The 23,308-nt window shown below is 49.9% G+C and overlaps 1 protein-coding gene across 7 annotated transcripts in view; it reads left to right on the forward strand.

The window, feature by feature from the left end:
- The window catches only part of ndst3 (N-deacetylase/N-sulfotransferase (heparan glucosaminyl) 3), a 1,764,928-nt gene that overhangs the window by 1,581,930 nt on the left and 159,690 nt on the right, over positions 1 to 23,308 (forward strand). For all 7 annotated transcript variants that reach the window (XM_072496177.1, XM_072496171.1, XM_072496172.1 and 4 more), the window contains one exon: positions 16,743 to 16,928. In XM_072496177.1, the coding sequence (XP_072352278.1) occupies positions 16,743 to 16,928 (186 nt within the window). The remainder of the gene's footprint in view (positions 1 to 16,742; positions 16,929 to 23,308) is intronic.

A 23,308-nucleotide genomic window follows, 5' to 3' on the forward strand; every position in this document is an offset into this window, starting at 1 on the left:
TTAAAAGTGCGTAGGAGTTGCTTCAAAAGAATATTAGGTGTATGGGGAACACAAATAAGACTGTAGTCTTATGCTAGGGGTGCGATTTAACTACCACATTGTGCCTGGCACAGATCTAACCATGCTGGTTAAATAGCGAGAAAGGCCAAAATCGAGATTTGCGCGAGATGCAAATCCGTTTTCTACCTAACTGGCCCACTCGCGACGGCGACTTTGGGATGCCCATATATGGCGAGCATATTATTAACCCTAATTTGCATTAATTTCCATCTCATTAGTGCGATTGACGACAAATGGAATGGCCTCTTGGGAATTAACCGACTCCCCAGCAAGAAATACCGTGGGCGTCGTTTAATGCTCCTTTTTTAAAATATGAAATGGCGCAATTGCTGCTGAGGGGAATTGAGGAGGGAGCAGCCAATTCCATTTTCATGCAGCTGCTGCCCTCGAGGTTGGGATTGGTCAGGGGGTTGAAGTGTTCCACGTTGGGGGTCGTCAATGGGGAGGGAGGGAGCATTTTGTCCATGAGGCCTTCAAACCATCTTTAAATATAGTGGCAAACCCATAACAGAAACAACCAGAGCTGCTGCCTGTCTGTTCTGCCAAAACTTCCAGACAGAGCACTGTTCTTGGTTACCTGCTGACGGTCAATTTAGCTCCCTTTGACTGTGAACAGCCTCTAGCTCCTCAGCTGAAGGCTATTGTTCATTTTTTGTTTAAAATTTAGAGTACCCAATTTGTTTTATTCCATTTAAGGGGCAATTTAACCTGGCCAATCCACCTACCCTGCACATCTTTGGGTTGTGGGGGTAAGACCCACGCAGACTCAAGGAAAATGTGCAAACTCCACACGGACAGTGACCAAGCCGGGGTCAAACCCAGGTCCTCGGCGCCATGAGTCAGCAGTGCTAACCATTGCACCACCGTGCTGCCCAGCCTGGTTCGTTGTGAGAACACTTCACAGCTGCAGGTTGTGTTTGCTGTTTGCTCCTACTGGTGGCTACAAATGCCTGGAGGCTTCTGTTGCTGTTTCCTTCCTTTTCTGTAGCCGTAAATAAGGACAATTGTTTCCAAGATACCTGGGTTCTGGAATACCGGGCTCAGGGTGATGTATGAGCGCAGAAGGCAATCTGGTTTGAAACAAGAAGGTGTTGCGGAACCTGGTGGGCGACATTGACCCAAAGGGGCCACCTGCTAACTCCATTAAAGAAATGCATTTGCAGATTGCTGATGCTTTAGTTGCTGGTGTGGGGAATGCTGCATGTAATTGGCACGTCACCTTGGGTTAATCACGCTGGAAGTCAAAATGTTCAATACACCTTGAGTGCCAGTGGAATATGTGGATGCCAGGATTTGGTTCTGGTGAGATTGAGCCGTGTGGGAGGCCTGCACAGCAGCAGCTCCTGGATGGAGAATGGTACTGATACGTGAAACAAGTAACACATTGATGGACAGATCATTTCTGCGACAAAATTGTGGACATGAATACACATTCTCAGACTTATCCTCCATTCCTGTAGGGGAACCTGTGAGGAGTGATACCGAGTGTTTGTTTTTTCATGAAAATGAGCTGATATAGCTTTGTATTGGAACCAATATGGAATGGGAATGTTTCCTTGGTGTTATCTTTGTTACAGTAGACCATTTAATGAACAAAATATTCTCAAGTGCTCTTTCGTGGGTACACATGCCATGTCTCAGACGATGATTATTACATTGCATTTCAATCAAACTTTGAAGCCTGAACGCAGTTTGCCTGGCCTCTAGACGCATCAGCACCATAGAGGCAGCAGCCAACAATCAAACGCTCAACAGCTGGGTTCAGCACTGGGGATATCCTCCTGACCAAAGGGTAAGTGTGTGGAATAGAGGAGGGCAACTGAGCACGGTCTCCCTTATATTCCCGGCAGGGGTCTGGAGTCCAGGGGCTCCAGTTGTGGCCGGGGCTAAAAGTGCAGAACGAGGTTTTCCAGCACAACTTGCTTGGTGGATGGTACTCTGAGAAAAGGCGGTACATGTAAAGATAGGGAAGGCTTGGGGGATTTGACTGTCCTGGGGTGGAAGTCCTGACTGATTGTCAGTCTCTCTCCTCCTGTTCCTTACAGATATAACAATAAGGCTTCCCTCGCAGTGCTGGTGGAAGCCCAAGCGGCCAGGCCCCAGAGCAGGCGGCAGCAGAATCATGCAGGCTGGAGGCAGCACCCCATATGAAGGGGGCTGCTGCACACCCCTGAAGACCCGACCGCCCATCAGGCCGGATAAGGACCCAGAGGGGGATGCAAGTGACGGCCCAAGTTGTACAGGTGCTGTTGGTCTTTCGAGCTGAAAGACAGACAGCATGTGCTGCAGGAAACTCCGTCTCATGGACTGGGCACCACATGGAGGATGAGGAGGAGGACACCCACTCCTGGTGGCCATGTAGGTCACTGCAACCCTGAATGTTTATGCAATGTGTTCATTTCAGGGCACGGGCAGGGACGTGTATGACATTTTCCAAGCTACAGCCCACAAGTGCATCTGTGAGATCACGGCTGCCCTGTATGCCCGGCACTAAACTTTTATAAAGTTTGAGCTGGACCAAGCCCACCAAGGTGTCCGCAGTGCAGGATTCTCCTCCATCGCCGGGATGCCCCAGGTCCAGGGGTTAATTGATGGCACACATGTCACTTTGCGCACACCGGGGCATCAGCAAGTACCCTTCATTAACAGGAAGGGGACCCACTCGCTGAATGTCCTTGGATGCGAACACTGCCGCCAGATCATGTACATGAGTGTACACTTCCCAGAAGCGTGCATGACATCCATATCCTGGGACCCTCTTGAGATCCCTAGTGTCCTCAAGGATCCCCCCAGGATGATGAGTTGGCTGTTGGGGGATAAGTGAAAGCTGCTGAGGTCCTGGCTGTTGACGTCAGTGCGGAGGCCAGAGACTGAGGTAGAGACCCAATATAATGAGGTCCATGATGCCACCAATGCTGTCATTGCGTGGTGCATCAGACTGCTGAAAATGTGGTTCCGATGCCTGGACCTCTCTGGTGATGCACTACAGTACACCCCACAGGGGGTGTCCTGCTTTGTGGTGGTCTGCTGTGCTCTCCACAACCTGACACAGCAATGGGTGACATGGTGGAGGAGGAGGAGGGACATGTGGTCCTGGCTAAGGAGGAGGAGCCAGACCAGGAGTAGATGGAGCACAAGCCCAGCCTTACGCGGGGCTGAAGGATGGAGGATAGGTGGTTCGGCATGCCCAGAGGAGCAGGGAGGCCCTCATCCTTGCATGATTCTCATAATACAAGGCTTTGTCCATCAGCTCAACCCCTCCCCCATTCCCCTCCTTCTCCCCGTTCCCCCCTCTCTTCTCCCCCGTTCCCCCCTCTCTTCTTCCCCGTTCCCCCCTCTCTTCTCCCCGTTCCCCCCTCATTCCTCCCCCGTTCCCCCCTCGTTCCTCCCCCGTTCCCCCCTCGTTCCTCCCCCGTTCCAGGCGGAATCTCCAAGCGGTGGGGTTCCTAGGTATCTGCTGCTCGTGTCCTTCTAGATGGTAGTGGCCGTGGGTTTGGAAGGTGCTGTCTGAGGAATCTTGGTGAGTTACTGCAGTGCATCTTGTAGATGGTACACATGGCTGCCACTGTTCTTCGGTGGTGGAGGGTTGAATGTTTGTGGAATGGGGAGCAATCAGGTGGACTGCTTTGTCCTGGATGGTGTTGAGCTTCTTGAGTGTTGTTGGAACTGCACTCATCCAGGCAAGTGGAGAATATTCCATTATACTGCTGACTTGTGCCTTGTAGACGATGGGGACAGACTTTGGAGGGTCAAGGGGTGAATTACCCGCCATAATGTTCCCAGCCTTTCACCTGACCTCGTAGCCACAGTATTAATATGGCTAGTCCAGTCCAGTTTCTAATCAATGGTAACCCCAGTTCGTTGAATGTGGGAGATTCAGCGATGGCAATGCCATTGAATGTCAAGGAACGATGGTTAGATCCTCTCTTGGAGGAGATGGTCATTGCCTGGCACTTGTGTGGGGTGAATGTAACGTGTCACTTGTCAGCCCAAGCCTGGATATTGTCCAGGTCTTGCTGCCTTTGGATATGGACTACTTCATTATCTGAGGAGTTGCGAATGGTGCAGAACATTGTGCAGTCATCCGCAAACATCCCCACTTCTGACCTTATGATGGAAGGGAGGTCATTGATGAAGCAGCTGAAGATGATTGTATTCAGGGACTTTCAGATGTGCAATGTTATGCGTAAGGAGGTTCTTTCATTTCCCCTGATGCCGGTGCCCTCGCTTATGTATGGGTCATGTCCTTGGATGAGTTAGGGAAGGGTAAGATCTCAGACATTTATGAGCAGTTGCTGGCAACGGAGCAGGCATCACTGGAAGATGTAGAGGAAATGGGGGGACGAGCTGAGTTTGGTCTTCAAGGGGGGGGGGGGTGAGTGAGGCAATTCATAGGGTTAACTTCACTTTATAGAATGATACAGCGCAGTACAGGCCCTTCGGCCCACGATGTTGCACCGACATGGGAAGTCAAAAAACAAAAGCCATCTAACCTACACTATGCCATTATCATCCATATGCTTCTCCAATAAACTTTTAAATGCCCTCAATGTTGGCGAGTTCACTACTGTTGCAGGTAGGGCATTCCACGGCCTCACCACTCTTTGCGTAAAGAACCTACCTCTGACCTCTGTCCTATATCTATTACCCCTCAGTTTAAGGCTATGTCCCCTCGTGCCAGCCATTTCCATCCGCGGGAGAAGGCTCTCACTGTCCACCCTATCTAACCCCCTGATCATTTTGTATGCCTCTATTAGGTCTCCTCTTAACCTTCTTCTCTCTAACGAACCTCAAGTCCATCAGCCTTTTCTCATAAGATTTTCCCTCCATACCAGGCACCATCCTGGTAAATCTCCTCTGCACCCGCTCCAAAGCTTCCACGTCCTTCCTATAATGCGTTGACCAGAACTGTACGCAATACTCTAAATGCGGCCGTACCAGAGTTTTGTACAGCTGCAACATGACCTCATGACTCCGGAACTCAATCCCTCTACCAATAAAGGCCAACACTCCATAGGCCTTCTTCACAACCCTATCAACCTGGGTGGCAACTTTCAGGGATGATTGTACATGGACACTGAGATCCCTCTGCTCATCCGCACTTCCAAGAACTTTACCATTAGCCAGATATTCCGCATTCCTGTTATTCCTTCCAAAGTGAATCACCTCACACTTGTCTACATTAAACTCCATTTGCCACCTCTCAGCCCAGCTCTGCAGTTTATCTATGTCCCTCTGTAACCTGCAACATCCTTCCGCACTGTCGACAACACCACCGACTTTACTGTTGTCTGCAAATTTACTCACCCACCCTTCTGCGCCCTCCTCTAGGTCATTTATAAAAATTGACAAACAGCAACGGCCCCAGAACAGAGCCTTGTGGTACGCCACTTGTAACTGAACTCCATTCTGAACATTTCCCATCAACCACCACCCTCTGTCTTCTTTCAGCTAGCCAATTTCTGATCCACATCTCTAAATCACCCTCAATCCCCAGCCTCTGTATTTTCTGCAATAGCCTACCGTGGGGAACCTTATCAAACCAGGACGTTGAGTGTCTTTAAGACAGAAGTTGATAAATTCTTGATTTCTCAAGGAATTAAGGGCTATGGAGAGAGAGCGGGTAAATGGAGTTGAAATCAGCCATGATTGAATGGTGCAGTGGACTCGATGGGCCGAATTGCCTTACTTCCACTCCTATGTCTTATGGTCTTATGGTCTTAAACGCCTTACTGAAATCCATATACACCACATCAACTGCTCTACCCTCGTCCACCTGTTCAGTCACCTTCTCAAAGAACTCGATAAGGTTTGTGAGGCATGACCTACCCTTCACAAAGCAATGCTGACTATCCCTAATCATATTATTCCTATCTAGATGATTATAAATCTTGTCTCTTATAATCCCCTCCAAGACTTTACCCACAACAGACGTGAGGCTCACCGGTCTATAGTTGCCGGGGTTGTCTCTACTCCCCTTCTTGAACAAAGGGACCACATTTGCTATCCTCCAGTCCTCTGGCACTATTCCTGTAGCCAATGATGACATAAAAATCAAAGCCAAAGGCCCAGCAATCTCTTCCCTGGCTTCCCAGAGAATCCTAGGATAAATCCCATCAGGCCCCGGGGACTTATCTATTTTCAGCCTGTCCAGAATTGCCAACACCTCTTCCCTACGTACCTCAATGCCATCAATTCTAATAGCCTGGGTCTCAGCAATCTCCTCCACAACATTATCTTTTTCCTGAGTGAATACTGACGAAAAATATTCATTTAGTACCTCGCCTATCTCTTCAGACTCCACACACAACTTCCCATCCCTGTCCTTGACTGGCCCTACTCTTACCCTATCTTTCTTTTGTGCATGGTTAAATCTGATACAGTTCAAAGTGGAGTACAGACCACACAGCAACCAGTGTGCATATGAGTGGGTTCTTCTCGTGGGTAGAGGACAGGTGTGAGTGGTGCTCTGGGGGGCCAGCGATCCACGCGCACATGTTCTGATTTTGCCCCAAGCTTGTTAATTTGGGGGTCTTTTGGGTCTTTGATCTTTAAACAATGTCAGGAAATTCTGGGTCATAATCTGGAGTCTTGCCCATTGGTAGCTATTTTTGGAGTGCAGGTGGGGACGAAGGCAGATGTCTTGGCCTTCGCCTCGCCAATAACCCGGAGGCGAATCTTGCTTCAGTGGAGGTTTCCGGTACTGCCTAAGGCTTCGGCCTGATTAGAAGACCTGTTGGAATTTCTTCTTTTTAAAAAAGTATATTTATTAAAGTTTTTTAGCACAATTTTTCTCCCTTACAAACAATAACCCCCCCCCGTAACAAAAAAAAAACGAGAAATCGCGCAGAACAAGATATATACATGGCAAAATGATATATTTACACAGCTTTGTACACTGTCCCTCACCCGTACGTGCCAGTTTCCCCAACCCTTCATGTTATCTCTTGCTCTTCCACCCTCCCAGGCAGTCCCCCCTCTTCCCCCCCTCCCAGGACGTCCCCCCCCTCCAAGGTTGCTGCTGCTGCTGACCGACCTTCCTCTAACGCTCCGCGAGATAGTCTAGGAATGGTTGCCACCGCCTGTAAAACCCCTGCGCAGACCCTCTCAAGACGAACTTAATCCTCTCCAACTTTATGAACCCAGCCATATCGTTTATCCAGGCCTCCAGGCTGGGGGGCTTCGCCTCCTTCCACATTAGCAAGATCCTTCGCCGGGCTACTAGGGACGCAAAGGCCAGAATGCCGGCCTCTTTCACCTCCTGCACTTCCGGTTCATCCACTACTCCAAATATTGCAAGCCCCCAACTTGGCTTGACCCGGACTTTCACCACCTGAGATATTGCTCCCGCCACTCCTCTCCAGAACCCCTCCAGTGCCGGGCATGACCAAAACATATGGACATGGTTCGCCGGGCTCCCTGAGCACCTTCCACATCTGTCCTCTACCCCAAAGAACCTACTCAACCTCGCCCCCGTCAAGTGCGCTCTGTGGACCACCTTAAATTGTATCAGGCTGAGCCTGGCACACGAGGAGGAGGAATTAACCCTACCTAGGGCATCAGCCCACAGACCTTCCTCGATCTCCTCCCCCAGCTCCTCCTCCCATTTACCCTTCAACTCTTCTACCAGCGCTACCCCACTTCTTTCAACTCCTGGTGTATTTCCGACACCTTGCCCTCCCCGACCCATACACCCGAGATCACCCTATTTTGAACTTCTTGTGCCGGGAGCAACGGGAATTCCCTCACCTGTCGCCTCACAAAAGCCCTCATCTGCATATATCTAAAGGCATTTCCCGGGGGTAACTCGAACTTCTCCTCCAGTGCCCCTAGGCTCGCAAACGTCCCGTCGATGAACAAGTCCCCCATTCTTCCAATCCCCGCCCAATGCCAGCTCTGTAACCCCCCGTCCATCTTCCCCGGGACAAACTGGTGGTTACCACTGATCGGGGACCACACCGATGCTCCCATTGCACCCCGGTGCCGTCTCCACTGGCCCCAGATCCTTAGCGTTGCAGCCACCACCGGGCTCGTGGTATACTTTGTCGGCGAGAGTGGCAGCGGTGCCATCACCAACGCCCCCAGGCTCGTTCCTTTACAGGACGCCATCGCCATCATCTTCCATGCCGCCCCCGCTCCCTCAATAACCCACTTGCAGATCATCGCCACATTTGCTGCTCAGTAGTAGCTCCCCAGGTTTGGCAGCGCCAACCCTCCTCGGTCCCTACTGCATTCCAGGAACCCTCTCCTTACTCTCGGGCTCTCATTCGGCCACACAAACCCCATAATACTCCTGCCTACTCTTTTAAAAAAGGCCTTAGTGATCACGATGGGAAGGCACTGAAACACAAACAGAAACCTCGGAAGGACCACCATTTTGACCGACTGCACTCTACCCGCCAGCGAGAGCGGTAACATGTCCCATCTTTTGAAATCCTCCTCCATTTGCTCCACCAACCTCGTCAGATTCAGTCCCTCAACTCCTGGCTATCTGGATCCCCAGATACCGAAAGCTCCCCTCCACCCTCCTCAGCGGTAGGTCCCCTATCCCTCTTTCTTGGTCCCCCGCCTGTAATACAAAGAGCTCACTCTTCCCTACATTCCCTACATATAGCCCGAAAACTCCCCAAACTCCCTTAGAGTCTGCATGACCTCCACCATCCCCTCCATTGGATCCGCCACGTACAGCAACAGGTCATCCGCATGCTCTTCCGATGCTCTTCTCCCCCTCGGACCACCCCCTTCCATTTATTAGACTCCCTCAATGACATGGCCAATGGTTCGATCGCCAATGCGAACAACAGGGGGGACAGGGGGCACCCCTGCCTCGTCCCTCGGTACAGTCGAAAGTATTCCGACCTCCGCCGGTTCGTCACTACACTCGCCATCGGGGCTCTGTAAAGGAGCTTAACCCAATTGATAAACCATACCCCGAACCCAAACCTGCGCAGCAGCTCCCAGAGGTACTCCCACTCTACTCGGTCAAAGGCCTTCTCCGCGTCCATAGCTGCCACTATCTCCGCCTCTCCCTCCTCCGATGGCATCATTATCACGTTTAAGAGCATTGGTGTTTAGTTGCCTGCCCTTTACAAATCCCGTCTGGTCCTTGTGGATTACCCCCGGGCCACAGTCCTCGATCCTCGTGGCCAGCACTTTTGCCAGCAACTTTGCATCCACATTGAGGAGCGAGATCGGCCTGTACGATCCACATTGCAGTGGGTTCTTGTCCCGCTTCAGGATCAAAGAAATTGTCGCTTCCGACATTGTCGGGGGCAGGGTCCCCTCCTCTCTTGCCTCATTAAAGGTCCTCACCAGTAGCGGGGCCAACAGGCCTGCGTACTTCCTGTAGAACTCCACCGGGAATCCATCCGGTCCCGGGGCCTTCCCCGCCTGCATGCTCCCCAAACCCTTGCTCAGCTCCTCCAACCCAATTGGTGCCCCCAAACCAGCCACCTCTTGCCCCTCCACCCTCGTGAATCTCAGCTGATCTAGGAATCGTCTCATCCCCTCTTCCCCCGCTGGGGGCTGGGATCTGTACAGCTCTTCATAAAAGGCCTTGAATACCTCGTTTATTTTCGTCGCACCCCGAACCGTGGCTCCCCTTCCATCTTTGACTCCCCCTATTTCCCTCGCTGCCATCCCCTTACGGAGCTGGTGTGCCAGCATCCGACTAGCCTTTTCCCCATACTCGTAGGTCGCCCCCTGTGCTTTCCTCCACTGTGCCTCCGCCTTCCCTGTGGTCAACAGGTCAAACTCCGTCTGGAGCCGCCGTCTTTCCCCAAGTAATCTTTCCTCCGGGGCCTCTGCGTATCTCCTGTCCACTCTCAAAAACGTTGGCCTCCAAGTACCTTTCGATACACCCCCTCACCTTCCCACACACCACCTCGTCCGCCAGCAGTCCCACATCCAGCCGCCACAACGGGCGTTGGTCCCTCTCCTCTCCCAGCTCCAGTTCCACCCAGTGCGGGGCATGGTCCGAAACGGCTATAGCCGAATACTCCGCCCCCTCCACCCTCGGGATGAGCGCCCTACCCAGAACAAATAAATCTATCCGGGAGTAGGCTTTGTGTACATGGGAGAAGAAAGAAAATTCCCTGGCCTGCGGCCTTGCAAACCGCCATGGGTCCACTCCCCCCATCTGATCCATAAACCCCCTAAGTACCTTGGCCGCCGCCAGCCTCTTTCCAGTCCTTGATTTGGAGCGGTCTAGTGCTAGATCCAACACTGTATTGAAGTCCCCTCCCATTATCAGGCCTCCTATCTCCAGGTCTGGAATGTGCCCCAACATGCGCTTCATGAATCCTGCATCGTCCCAGTTCGGGACGTATCCGTTTACCAACACCACCCACATCCCTTCCAGCTTACCGCTCACCATTACATATCACCCTCCATTGTCCGCTACAATAGTCTTGGCCTCAAATGACACCCGCTTTCCCACCAATATTGCCACCCCTCTATTCTTCGCGTCCAGTCCCGAGTGGAATACCTGTGCTACCCATCCCTTTCTTAGCCTGACCTGGTCCGCCACCTTCAAGTGTGTCTCTTGGAGCATGGCCACGTCCGCCTTCAGCCCCTTTAAGTGCGCGAACACTTGAGCCCTCTTCACCGGCCCATTCAGGCCCCTCACGTTATCAGCCGGATTGGAGGGGCTCTCACCCCCCACGCCCCGCCGACTAGCCATCTCCTTTTCTGGGCCAGTCCCATGTCCACGCCTTCCTCACCCTCCAGTCCCCCAGAGGGAGGATCCCCGTCCCGACCACCTCTTCTGTGTCCCATTCCCTTTCGGCCAGTGCAGCAGCAACCCTTCCCCCCCCCCCCCCCCCCCCCCCCCGCTAGACCCCTGTCTAGCTTTTTTGCTCCCCCCATGTCACTCCCGTAAGTCAGCTGACGCCTGCTGACCCCGGCTTCCCTCGCTGTCCCATTGACCTCCCCGCGTGGGAGTCTCCCAATCCATATGCATTCCTTTGTTCCCCTTCCCGCCTTCCTTCCCGCGTGCGGGAAAACACCCCGTGCTTTCCAAAGCCCGCTCCGCCCCCTCTGGCACAGCTCCTGTCGCGGCCTTGTCTCTCTCCCCCAGCCCATGTGACATTTCCTGCGCGTGATTGACCCCCTATATACAACAACCATCACACATCAAACCCCAAAACATCCCCCCACCCTCACAAACCCTCAGTTAGAGTCCAACTTTTCGGCTTGTACAAAGGTCCATGCCTCTTCAGGCGTTTCGAAGTAATAGTGTTGGCCCTTGTATGTGACCCACGGTCGCGCTGGCTGCAGCATTCCGAATTTCACTTCTTTCCGGTACAACGCTGCTTTGGCCCGATTGAAACCCGCTCTCCGCTTTGCAACCTCCGTGCTCCAGTCCGGGTATATTCGGATCTCTGCATTGTTCCACTTACTGCTCCGCTCCTTCTTGGCCCATCTCAGGACCCACTCTCTGTCCGTGAACCGGTGGAACCTCACCACCATCGCCCTTGGCAGCTCATTTGCCTGGGGCTTCTTCGCCAGCACCTGATGTGCCCCATCCAACTCCAGCGGCCTCGAAGGGGCCTTCGTGCCCATCATCGCCTCGAGTATCGTGCTCGCGTATGCCCCGGCATCAGCCCCCTCCACTCCCTCAGGGAGACTCAGGATTCGCAGATTCTTTCTCCTCGCCCTGTTCTCCAGGTCTTCGAGTCTTCCCGCCCACCTCTTGTGTAGCGCCTCGTTCTGCTCCACTCTCACCGCCAGGCCCACGAGCTCGTCCTCGTTCTGACTGACTCTTTTCTGTACCTCCTGGATCTTAGCTTCGTGGACCTTCTGGGTGATCCCGAGTCTTTCAATTGCCGAAAGCATAGGCGCCAACATCTCCTTGCACATCTCCTCGCGCTGCTCCTCGAAGCAGCGCTTGATGAACTCCTGCAGCTCCCCTTTGTCCCTGGCCGCCGCCATTTTGTTTTCTTTCCCTCACTTCTCCCGTTGCTTCAGTGCCGCTCCTTTGGCCGTTACACTTCTGGTCCGTTTAAAAAGTCTATGGAAACTCCTGAAAAAGGTCTGAGAGTCAGTTCCAGACGGGAGCTGCCGAATGCGCGACCTACTCCTCCATGGCCGCCACCGGAAGCCTCGTCCCTGCTTCTTCAATGGCCTTGGTAGATCTTTTCACAGTTGTTCCCTCTGCTGCTAGAATTCACCTTTGATAGAGTCAAGTCAGATTGCAGCTTTAAGCTTGCCCTTCCCCCGCCTGCATGCTGGAAGAGGCTTTTGTCTAAACCTGCAGCTCAAGCCAATTCTTTTACTGTTTCTGCCGGGTCTGGTAGCCAAAAGACATAACATTCCTGGGGGACACTGTCAGGGGAATGCTGCAGCCTTCTTGCCACACCGGGAAATGTCAAACAAATGCTGTGGGGGCCCTGTAAAAGAGCCCAAAAGTCCGTTCCAAGCGGGAGCTACCGAATATGTGACCTAGCTCTGCATAGCCGCACCCGGAAGTCCTGTTGGAATTTCTATACGTTGAGAAGATCAAGTATGCATTGAGGGGGCCGGTGGACGGGTTTTACTCAAGGTGGCAGCCATTCATTGCCTTTTTCATGTAGCTGTTACCGTCAGCTGTTAGAGGGGTAGGAGGGGCTGGTCAGTCTACTGGAGTCTTCATTGGGGGAGGATGGGGGGGGGGGCGGGGGCGGTGAATAATCTTGGTACAAAATTGAGTTGAGATGGGTTACAGAACAAAGAAAAGTACAGCACAGGAACAGAATCTTCGGCCCTCCAAGCCTGTGCCGATGTGTTGTGTTGGGGTTATTTTTGTAATACTGAAAATTTTGTTTGAATAAAAGTATTTTTTTGAAAAGCAAGATACTGTGGATGCTGGAAAACTAAAATAAAAACAGAAAATGCTGGATAAACTCACCAGGTCTGGCAGCATCTGTGGAGAGAAACAGAGTTTGTGGGTGGGATTTTCCAAGCGTGTTCTGCAGAGGCAGATTATAAGATCCCACCAGTGTGAATGGTCAGAAAATCCCATCCAACGTTTCAAGTCCAAATGACCCTTCTACAGAGGAGTTCCTAGATTTTCATAGAAGCCCTAAAGTGCAGAAAGAGGGCATTCATGCCGTGGAGTCTTCGCTGATTCTCCGAAAGAGCACTCCACACAGCTATATTCCCTCGTCCATTCATACACTCCGCCCTATCCCCATAACCTACCCTGAAAATCCATGGATGCTAAGGGGTAATTTAGCATCCACCTAATCTACACATTTTTGGATGGTGGGAGAAAACCGGAGCACCTGGTGAAAACCCACGCAAACACAGCAAGAAAGTGCAAACTCTACACAGATAGTCACCCAAAGCCAGAATTGAACCCAGGTCCCTGGTGCTGTGAGGCAGCAGTGCTAACCACTCTGTCATCATGTCACCCATCTTCCTTACAAGATTACGAAGGGAATATGTCATCAGCTGAGAGCCAACGGGAGTTCTATTGAAGCCCTTGGGAAAGTTGCAGACACTTTCAAAAGTAATTGGACCTGCAGAGGATTGATTGCATTTATTAAAATATCTAATAGTTCCCATAGCAACCCTAAGATAAGTAGAAAAGCATAATACTTGTCACGACACCCTGGGCTAGTGCACAGTCAATTCCACTTGACCCGGAGTTGCAACATAGATAAAATTAGATTTTCTTTAAAATACCTGAGGTCCTTGGCTGAGCCACCAGGTTTGTAAGTTTAACATAAGTAACCTTTTATTATGTACAGAATTATAATTAAATGGACAGAAAATATAACTGAGTCTCTCATAACCCTTTCCCAATTTCTCCTTCCTAACGACCCCCACTCTTGTCACACACACACAGACAAACAACGCAGAGGGGAAAGGGTGGTGGAAAGGGAAAGAAAATATTAATAAAATAAAAGGATAATGATCTTTGATGCCCTGGGATGATTTCCGCTTAGTGTCTCGTCGAAGTTCTGTTTTTGTTTTGGTACTTCTTCTTTCTAGGCTTGAGATGGTTTTCTCTGGTAAAGTTGTCCATTCTTCTCTGCAAACTCGGCACCATTCCAAGCTCACAGCAAAGGATGTGCCTGGCACTCACTGCTTTCAGAACAGTAAAACAGTTCTTTCACCTCAGTGAGCAGGAGGGAGGGAGCGTTTGTTTTACTTCCAAGGTCTAATCGCTTCTGCCCAGTCCTCTCAGAAAGCATCATGCAGGAACCAATCACTGACTGTTGTCAGGCAGAAGACTGTCCCTGGCCGACCCACTGATTGCCAGCCAACAAATCGATCAGATTCCCTCCAAACCTTGTTCCTAAAATCCATTCCAAATACAAAATCTGGGAACACAATGTTCTGACAAGCAGGTTGCTTCAACTTTTAGTCTTTTGCTTAAAGGAACATTCTGTTTATGGGTCCACAGATCAAAATAATGAAATAGCATAAAATAAATGGGAACAAAGGAAATAAACAGGAACTCTTACATACTATAGATGCTGGAAATCTGAAACAGAAACAGAAAATGCAAGAAATATTGAGGTGGTCAGATAACATCAGCGGAAAAAGAAACTGAGTTAACATTTTAGTTTGTGATCACCTCTGAAGGGTCATGATGACCTGAAACGTGAACTCTGTTTAAATCCACAATTGCTGCCTGACCTGCTAAGTTTCAATGTTCTCTGTTTTACCTCCGATAAGTGAATCTGGGATGAGAGTTGAAATCAAACTTGGGGAAACTTCTACAACTTGGTATTAAGCTCCATATTTGCACATGCAAAAAAGGTTATGCTTGCTTCTGATGTCAGTATGGCATTTCTCATTTGTTGTTACACAATACATGGGGGCACACCTCTGGCTGGAAATGTGCACAAGGTTTCTGCCCGCTTGTATGGGGCGACAACCCAAATTGGGCACTGTGTGGAACAGTTTTTAAGATAACAGACGCAATTCAAATAAGTGGGAACAAAGTCCCATAGCAAGAACATTTAGCCATGTGATTCCCGGCGCTCGCAGCGCCGAGAAATACACGCTATACAACGTCACCCACATTAAATAAGGGGCCCCAGCGGGGAACGCGTAGCCAAGGCCGCACATGGCCCATTTTCTACACTGAGGTGCTTCACTGGCCGGATCTCCTCAGTGTCATGAGAGATCATGACGTCATTTAAAAACGGCGTCCCGATCTCCAGGGCCCCCGACGTGACCCCCAACTTCCACACACCCCAACGCACAATGGGAGGGTCCGTGACCCCTACCTGTACCCCCCCCAACACCCACGCAGGGCACCCCAGCCCGAATGCACCCACACAAGGCCTGGCAGTGCCCCTGCTAGCTGGAAGTGCCATCTGAGCACCTTGGCAGTGCCAGGCTGGCACCCAGGTGACACTGCCAGGGTGCCCAGGGTACCACCCTGCCCAAAGGGCATGCAGCCTGGGCCCTCCGATCCCCTGGGAGACCCCCATGCGTACCGTTCCATCTGGTCCCTGTTTGTGGGGACCAGTGCCGAACAGCATTCGCTCGAGGTCTCCGAGGCGAAGGCATTGACTCCCAATGCCTCGTTGACCTCAGGAAACTGCATATTAGAGAGAGACTAGCTGTGTCGCTCGAATGTATAGATTCTCTAAAAAGTGTGGGCGGGATTTACATCGCAACATCTCACGAGATCACGTTGGATCTCGCAAGGCGTTGAAAGTCGGGTAGCAGCGTCTCCCAGCTTTTATCGGCCATGCTGCGCTGCAGCGAGCTGCTTTTCGGGTGCAGCTTGGCCATTGGATCGCGCCCATCATGTCCATTGGAGCTATCGACAAAGTAGAAATGAGCTGTCTTGAAACTCCTTGTTGCAGAACTCAATATTTGAATGCAAAACAGAGTTTAGTACTATTCAGAAGTACCTCCCCTCTTCCTTGGAACTGGCATTCCTTTTTAATACATCTGTACAGAATAAATCTGTCAAAATGCAATTTTAAATTGTAAATGCAAACATTTTATGCAAATCTTTGTTTATCTTAAGATAGGTGCTTTCTATTCATTTGAAATAGGACGTTAAGATTAGATATGAATATATAAATGATAAAAAGTGGAGAGATTGTTAATTAAAATCCTAAAGGGGATAAATCAAATTAAAATACCATGAAGAGTGTTTTTTTTAGTTGAAAGCCTGTAAGTCTCTATCATTGGGTGTGTGATGTGTGACCTTGCTGCTTCTTGTATACTGCATTTAATCAGTGTTAGGTTTCTTTTCGGGGAATCGAGCTCAAACAGATCTGCTTCGCACTTTAGCTGGTGACTGACATTCACTAATCATGTCTTAATGTGTAATTATTGCTGTTTGTTACTTCCAGCAGAAGGAATAATTAAAATTTAAACAGTGTGCCACTTCAGTGCTTTTTCCAAATATATTCCTCCACAACCCAGCACTCTTTGATCTCTGATCATGCGATAATCATCATTTTAATGGGGTCTTATCTATTAACCTTGCAAAACATCCAGAAGGTATGGCCCATGCTAATGGAGGTAGGAAGAGCATAACACATTCAATTGCAAAAACAAAATGTAAGATGTGGCGGAAGATTTCTCCCCTGTCTTCAGTAAAACTTGTGTTGGCTTTGCATCGTTTAATGTCCAGCTGTTAGGATTCTGGTGAAATTAGATTTTTAATCATTCTCTGCCCCCAAGAGTATTTCTAGACGACCTGACAGATGCTGTTCTGTTTACAGAAACATGGCATTCCCATCGACATGGGCTATGCCGTGGCACCACATCACTCTGGAGTTTATCCAGTCCATGTGCAGCTCTATGAGGCTTGGAAGAAGGTGTGGAGCATCAAAGTGACCAGCACTGAAGAGTATCCACATTTGAAACCTGCACGATACAGACACGGCTTCATCCACAGTGGCATCATGGTGAGACAAGTTTGATTATCCCCATTTGAAATGTTAGGTTACTGAATTGTAAAATCTTTGATCAAACTGTCATAATCCACAACTCTAAACATAAAATGCAACCATGCATGCACCTGGAAAAAAAAGCCAGTTTCTAGAGTTGCATACATTGTATTCCCTAGTTATATGCATATGATAGCTGGGACTTCCAATTTGCTGAATTTGGGTCAAAAAAGTGAAATCAGCTGTGAGCAAATATATGCTTTTTTTTGGATAGAATTGACAGCAAATGTAATCCGAACACCAGTTTAACTGGATGTTATCATCAAGGTAATGTTGGAAATAAATACTTTTCAGAGAAACAGTTTTAGAGGAAATGGACTACTTCAAACAAATAATAAACACTCAGCAGAACTGTCATCACAAAACATAAAGCTAATGGGAAGTGACATAAATCATCAGCTAAATTCCCAGTATCTCTTCCTTCACATAACTTCATTCAGCTATTGTTCCAAAGCATAGAATGAAAGGTTCATTCCACATGAATATTGTCAATTAGCACAAAGAGAAAACAAATGCTAAAATGAAAACAAAATACAGAGGATGCTGGAATAGAAAGTGCTGGCAATGCTCAGCAAGTCTGGTGGCGTCCATGGGGATAGAAGCAGACATTTTAAGTTGAAGATGGCTTTTCTTCAGAACCGAAGGAAGGTAAAATGTGATGGTTTTTATGCCATTGATAAAGGAGTGGAGGAGAATGAACAAAAGAGAACGTCTGGAATAGGGTTGGGAGCAGGTGAGATTAAGTGACAAAGATGTCATGGAACATAAGGCAAAGGAAGTGGTAATGGTTGTAGTAAAGGAACCATTGGTCCAGAGCACTGTCCAAAAGCAAAAACATGAAAAACAAAATTAAGAATAGCATGGGCGGGATTCTCCGACCCCCACCGGGTCGGGGAATCGCCGGGGGCTGGCGTGAATCCCGCCGTGTCCCCAAGTCTCTGCCACCAGAGATTCGGCGGAGGCGGGAATCGTGCCGTGCCGGTCGGCGGGCCCACCCCCGCCGATTCTCCGGCCCACAATGGGCCGAAGTCCCGCTGCTGGAATGCCTGTCCCGCCAGCGTGGATTAAACCACCTTTTGAACGGCGGGACAAAGTGGTGCGGTCAGGACCCGGGGTCCTGGGGGGAGGGCGGGGTGATCTGGCTCCGGGGGGTGCCCCCACGGTGGCCTGGCCCGCAATCGGGGCTCACCAATCCGCGGGCGGGCCTGTGCCTTGGGGGCACTCTTTTTCTTCCGCCTTCGCCATGGTCTTCACTATGGAGGAGGCGGAAGGGACCCCCTCCCCTGCACATGCGCGGGGATGATGTCAGCAGCCGCTGACGCTCCTGCGCATGCGCTGACCCGCGTCGCCCGGCGAAGACCTTTCGGCCCCGGCTGGCGTGGCGCCAAAGGCCTTTCCCGCCAGCCGGTGGAGCGGAAACCGCTCCGGCGCGGGCCTCGCCCCTCAAGGTGAGGGCTTGGTCCCTAAAGGTGCGGAGACTTCCGCACATTTGGGGCGGCCCGACGCCGGAGTGGTTCCACCACTCCATTACGCCGGAACCCCCCGCCCGCCGGGTAGTTGAGAATCCCGCCCCAGATGTGAAAAAAACAGAATGAAAATGGATGACAGAACTCATGCTTTGAAATTGTTGAACTTGATGTTCAGTCCCGAAGGCATTGAGGTACCTAATCGGAAGATGGGGTGCTTTTCATTGTGCTTGCATTGGTCTGCAGTGGCACAGTGGTTAGCACCAGAGACCCGGGTTCAATTCCCGCCTTGGGTCAATGTCTGTGTGAAGTTTGCACATTCGCCCCCTGTCTGCGTGGGCTTCCTCTGGGTGTTCCGGTTTCCCCCCACTGTCCAAATATGTGCAGGTTAGGTGGATTGGCCATGCTAAATTGCCCCTTAATGTCCAGGGATGTGCACGTTATGTTATGGGGTTAGTGGGATGGGGTTAGTGGGATGGGGTTAGTGGGATAGGGTGGGTGGGCGAGGGAGTGGGCCTAGGTAGAGTGCTCTTTCAAAGGGTTGGTGCAGACTTGCTGGGTCGAATGGATTCCTTATGCACAGTGGGGATTCTACGATTCCCTGATTCGCTGGAGTAGTGCAGCAGACTAAAGATAGAAATGTGAGCTTTTACCTTTGATCCTTTGGAAGCTGAATCTCTCTACAAGTTGTGAAGGAAAGCTCAAAACCTAAATAGCCCACTAATCATGCATCATTCATTATATCCTGGTAACAGTTGTTGTGAATAAAACCCCCAAGATCCAAGTCAAGAGATTGTTCTGCGCAAATTCCAGACATCAAATTGTTTGCCATCTGAGCACGCAACCACTATTGCCCCACCTCTTTTAGCCTTCTTGGGCCCATCTCACTTCACACAGTATATTGGTGAAGTTGAGTCCAACAAACACGAATCACGAATCCTGCACTTTCAGCAGAAGCTAAACAGCACAGTCAGCTAAATTGTACTCCTGACTCATTAAACCTTAAAGCATCTGGAAACGAACAGTTTTAACGATTTAATTGCTTTTAGCTGCAGTTAAATCCACAAGACATTTCTAAATAAAAAGAAGCAAAAACCTTAATCACATGTGATTAAACCAAATCCTAATCCTTTATTTTATGTATATGCAACTGGGGTATCTTGGACTATTCCACATAACCATATTATGTGATTGATTTTTATTTGCCTGTTTACCTTTGTAAAATAAACTTGGTTTATCTTTTAACTTGTATGAAAATATGAAGTGACTGGAAAGGGTGTGTTGGGGTCAGAGTTCAAACATCTAACACCTTAACCCCTCCCCCACCTGACACAAACTTGCCCATTTGTTGGGGGGGGTGGGGGGGGGAGATGGCAGGGCGGGGTTAAGATCCCCCCCCCCCCCCTTAAGATTTCTGGTTATAATGTTGTCAGGAAAACAGGGTTGGTTAAAAAGAACAGTGGGTGGCAGTATTGATCACAAAGACATTGTTAAAGTCCAAGAAAGGGATGATGTATTTCAGGGTTCAAAGGCAGACGCTGTGAATTTCAGAACCTTAGCTCCTGACTTTTCAGGACAGTGAGTTCTGTTTTTGCTCCAAAATGATGTTTGTGACATTTGCACGTGCCCTTCTGGAGTGAGCCATCTCTGCTGTTTTGCTGAGGGTATTAGCGTGCACAGGGAGTGTTGTCAAAAGAATGAAGAGTGGGCCGATCGTGAGGTCAATCACTTTGTAAAATTTGATACCAGTGTTGCTATTTTGGAACTAAATGTTTCAACTATAATCCGCATTTAACATTGTACAGTTGAACATGCATTCAGCAGCATGAAGGATCGCACCCCTGACAGATGTATTTAAAGGGATTACCAACTACTTTCAGCATTCTTGCTGATTTATCTCTATTGGCTGCGACTGATTGTAGAGGCGCTTGGTGGTTTTTAGAGTTGTTTGACATTGCTCAGTCTACAGGGAATGGGACACATGCTGAAGGACTTTATTCTGAATTCAAGGATCCTGCACAAGCTTCTTTCTCCCTGACATGGGTGCAGTAGTATACATTTTTGTGACTACAACATGACAATGAGAGTAAGCAGAGGTGACACGGAACGTGGCAAACTGTTGGAAGAAGGGAGGAGAACAAGTGGGATACGAGCTGTCAGCAGGGGGCTATATCTGCCCATGGAACAATATTTTGCATGCCTTCACTTCACTAAGGATGTTCTCACTGAAACCTGTCATGAGCTGCAGTCACAACCTCTACTCCCCAGGGAACCCTCTTAATACAAACAAAATTCCATCAGCCTAACTTCAGGAAACAATATCTCTGGCTGGAATGAATTATGAATTTACTTTTACAATGCTTTAATTGCACCTCTGTCTCTAAAAAGTGTCTGCTGTCTTTCAAACCAGCATTTTTAAAAACATGACTGCAGCAGTCATACACTAACCCAGGCTTTTAACCCTTACTGCATCAAATAAGTGAGAAATTCCGATATTCATCACACTATTAAGCTAACAATATGGGCAGGATTCTCTGTTTGGGAGACTAAGGGCGCAATTACCAGAAAAGCAGATCGCCGCGGCGCAGCATGGTCGGTGAAAGCCGGGAGACCCCGCTCCCAGGATTTACCTGGCTCGCAATGCCTCGCAAGATTCAAATCAATCTCACGAGTCGTTGCAAGGGGAATCACTTTTTAGCAAATCTGCATATTAGACCAAAACAGTAAGCCTTACTCTAACGTGCAGATTCCCGAGGTACCTGAGGTTTTGGGATTTAATTCCTCGAACAAGCACCATTTGATATTGGTCCCCACAAACGGGACCAGACTGAACGGCAGTTGTGGGGGACTCCAAGGGATCGGACGCCTCCATCCGCATGCCTTTTGGTGCCCTGGCACTGCTGGTGGAAGTGCCACCTGTATGCCAGCCTCTCACTGCCAAAGTGTCCAGGTGGCACTGCCAGTTGGCAGACGCACTGCCAGGTTGGCGATGCCAAGATGGCAATTTTGTGCGTGCGTGATCGGGCCGTGGTTGCCGGGTGTTGGGAGGATGCGGCGGTGGGTGGGTGCAAGGGGAACCCCCCCCATGTTACGATCGGGCTGGGGGTTTGGGGATTCTTTTTGGGGCCTCTCAAGACACCGGGACGCCATTTAAAATCTGGCGAGCAGAACGCCCCATTGTAAAAAGCATGGCTATGTGCAACCTCAGCCGCGCATTCCCCGTTCAGGCCCCTTATTCAAAGCGTGTCGCGTTGAATAGTCATGTGTTTCTTTGCACTGCGTGTGTCAGGATACTTGCGGCTAAACGCACTCGTTCGGGCATTTCATTCCCTTTTGGGAAGATGGCGCCCCAAGTGTTGACGCCTGAATTGCATGCAGTTCACATTTCCATTGGCGGCCCTATTCAGGAAGTAAGTCAAGACATGCAAATGGGCCAGCACTCTGCCAGTGCGAACTCAGATCAATTCCAGGCCCAGCGGGCTTTCTAAATGCAGGGGCAAGAGTTCGCGCCAAAGAGCCTGGCAGCCGGAGCTCTTTTTAAACGCACCATTTACCATGCATTCGCTGCAACCACAAATGTGGCTCACGGAAGACCTGCTGAGGTCAGGAGTCCAAAGTGGACCTATAGCTCCATGCCAGTGTGCAGTGTGGAGAGGGGGGGCACCCTCTTCTCCAGAGTGGGCCGCAGACTCAAGCCTGCCATCCTAAACACTGCCCGCGAGATGGTGGGAGAGACGGTCAGTACTGGAAGCCTCGCCAGGAGGAGACAGCTGATGATACGGAGGGGTGGACGTCACTGGTAAGGCCCCTTCCCTGAGAGGGGCAAAGAACCAGGGATTAGATTGGATTGGATTTGTTTATAGTCAGGTGAAAAGTATTGTTCTGTTTACAGTGCAGACAGATCATTCCATACATGAAAAAACATAGGGAAAACAAAAATACACAATGTAAATACATAGGCACAGGCATTGGGTGAAGCAAACGGAGTGCAGTACTACTCATAGAACATACAGTGCAGAAGGAGGCCATTCGGCCCATCGAGTCTGCACCGACCCATTTAAGCCCTCACTTCCACCCTATCCCCGTAACCCAATAACCCCTCCTAACCTTTTTGGTCACTAAGGACAATTTATCATGGCCAATCCACCTAACCTGCACGTCTTTGGACTGTGGGAGGAAACCGGAGCACCCGGAGGAAACCCATGCAGACACGGGGAGAATGTGCAGACTCCGCACAGACAGTGACCCAGCGGGGAATCAAACCTGGGACCCTGGCGCTGTGAAGCCACAGTGCTAGCCACTTGTGCTACCGTGCTGCCCTAAAGTAGATCCCTCAATAGAGTAGATGTGTGAAGAGATCAGATCAGTCTATAAGATGGTTATTCAGGAGTCTGGTAACAGCGGGGAAGAAGCTGTTTTTGAATCTGTTCGTGCATGTTCTCAGACATTTGTGTCTCCTGCCGATGGAAGAAGTTGGAAGAGTAGATGAGTCAGATGGAAGGGGTCTTTGATTATGCTGCCTGCTTTCCCCAGGCAGCGGGATGTTAATGAATTAGAGGCGAATTTGTCTGATGGACGGGCTGCGTTTTCGACTCTCTGTAGTTTCTCACGGTCTTGGACTGAGCAGTTCCCATACCAGGCTGTGATGCAGTCACATAGGATGCTTTCTATGGTGCATCTGTAAAAATTGGTAAGAGTCAATGTGGACATACCGAATTTCCTCAGTTTCCTGAGAAAGTATAGGTGCTGTTGTGCTTTTTTGGTCGTAGCATCTATGTGGGTGAACCAGGACGGATTGTTGGTGATATGGAATCTAGGAATTTGAAGCTGTCAACCATCTCCACCTCGGCACCATTGATGCAGACAGGGGTG

The sequence above is a fragment of the Scyliorhinus torazame genome, chromosome 3 (genome assembly GCF_047496885.1).
Source record: "Scyliorhinus torazame isolate Kashiwa2021f chromosome 3, sScyTor2.1, whole genome shotgun sequence".
Classification (NCBI taxonomy): domain Eukaryota; kingdom Metazoa; phylum Chordata; class Chondrichthyes; order Carcharhiniformes; family Scyliorhinidae; genus Scyliorhinus; species Scyliorhinus torazame.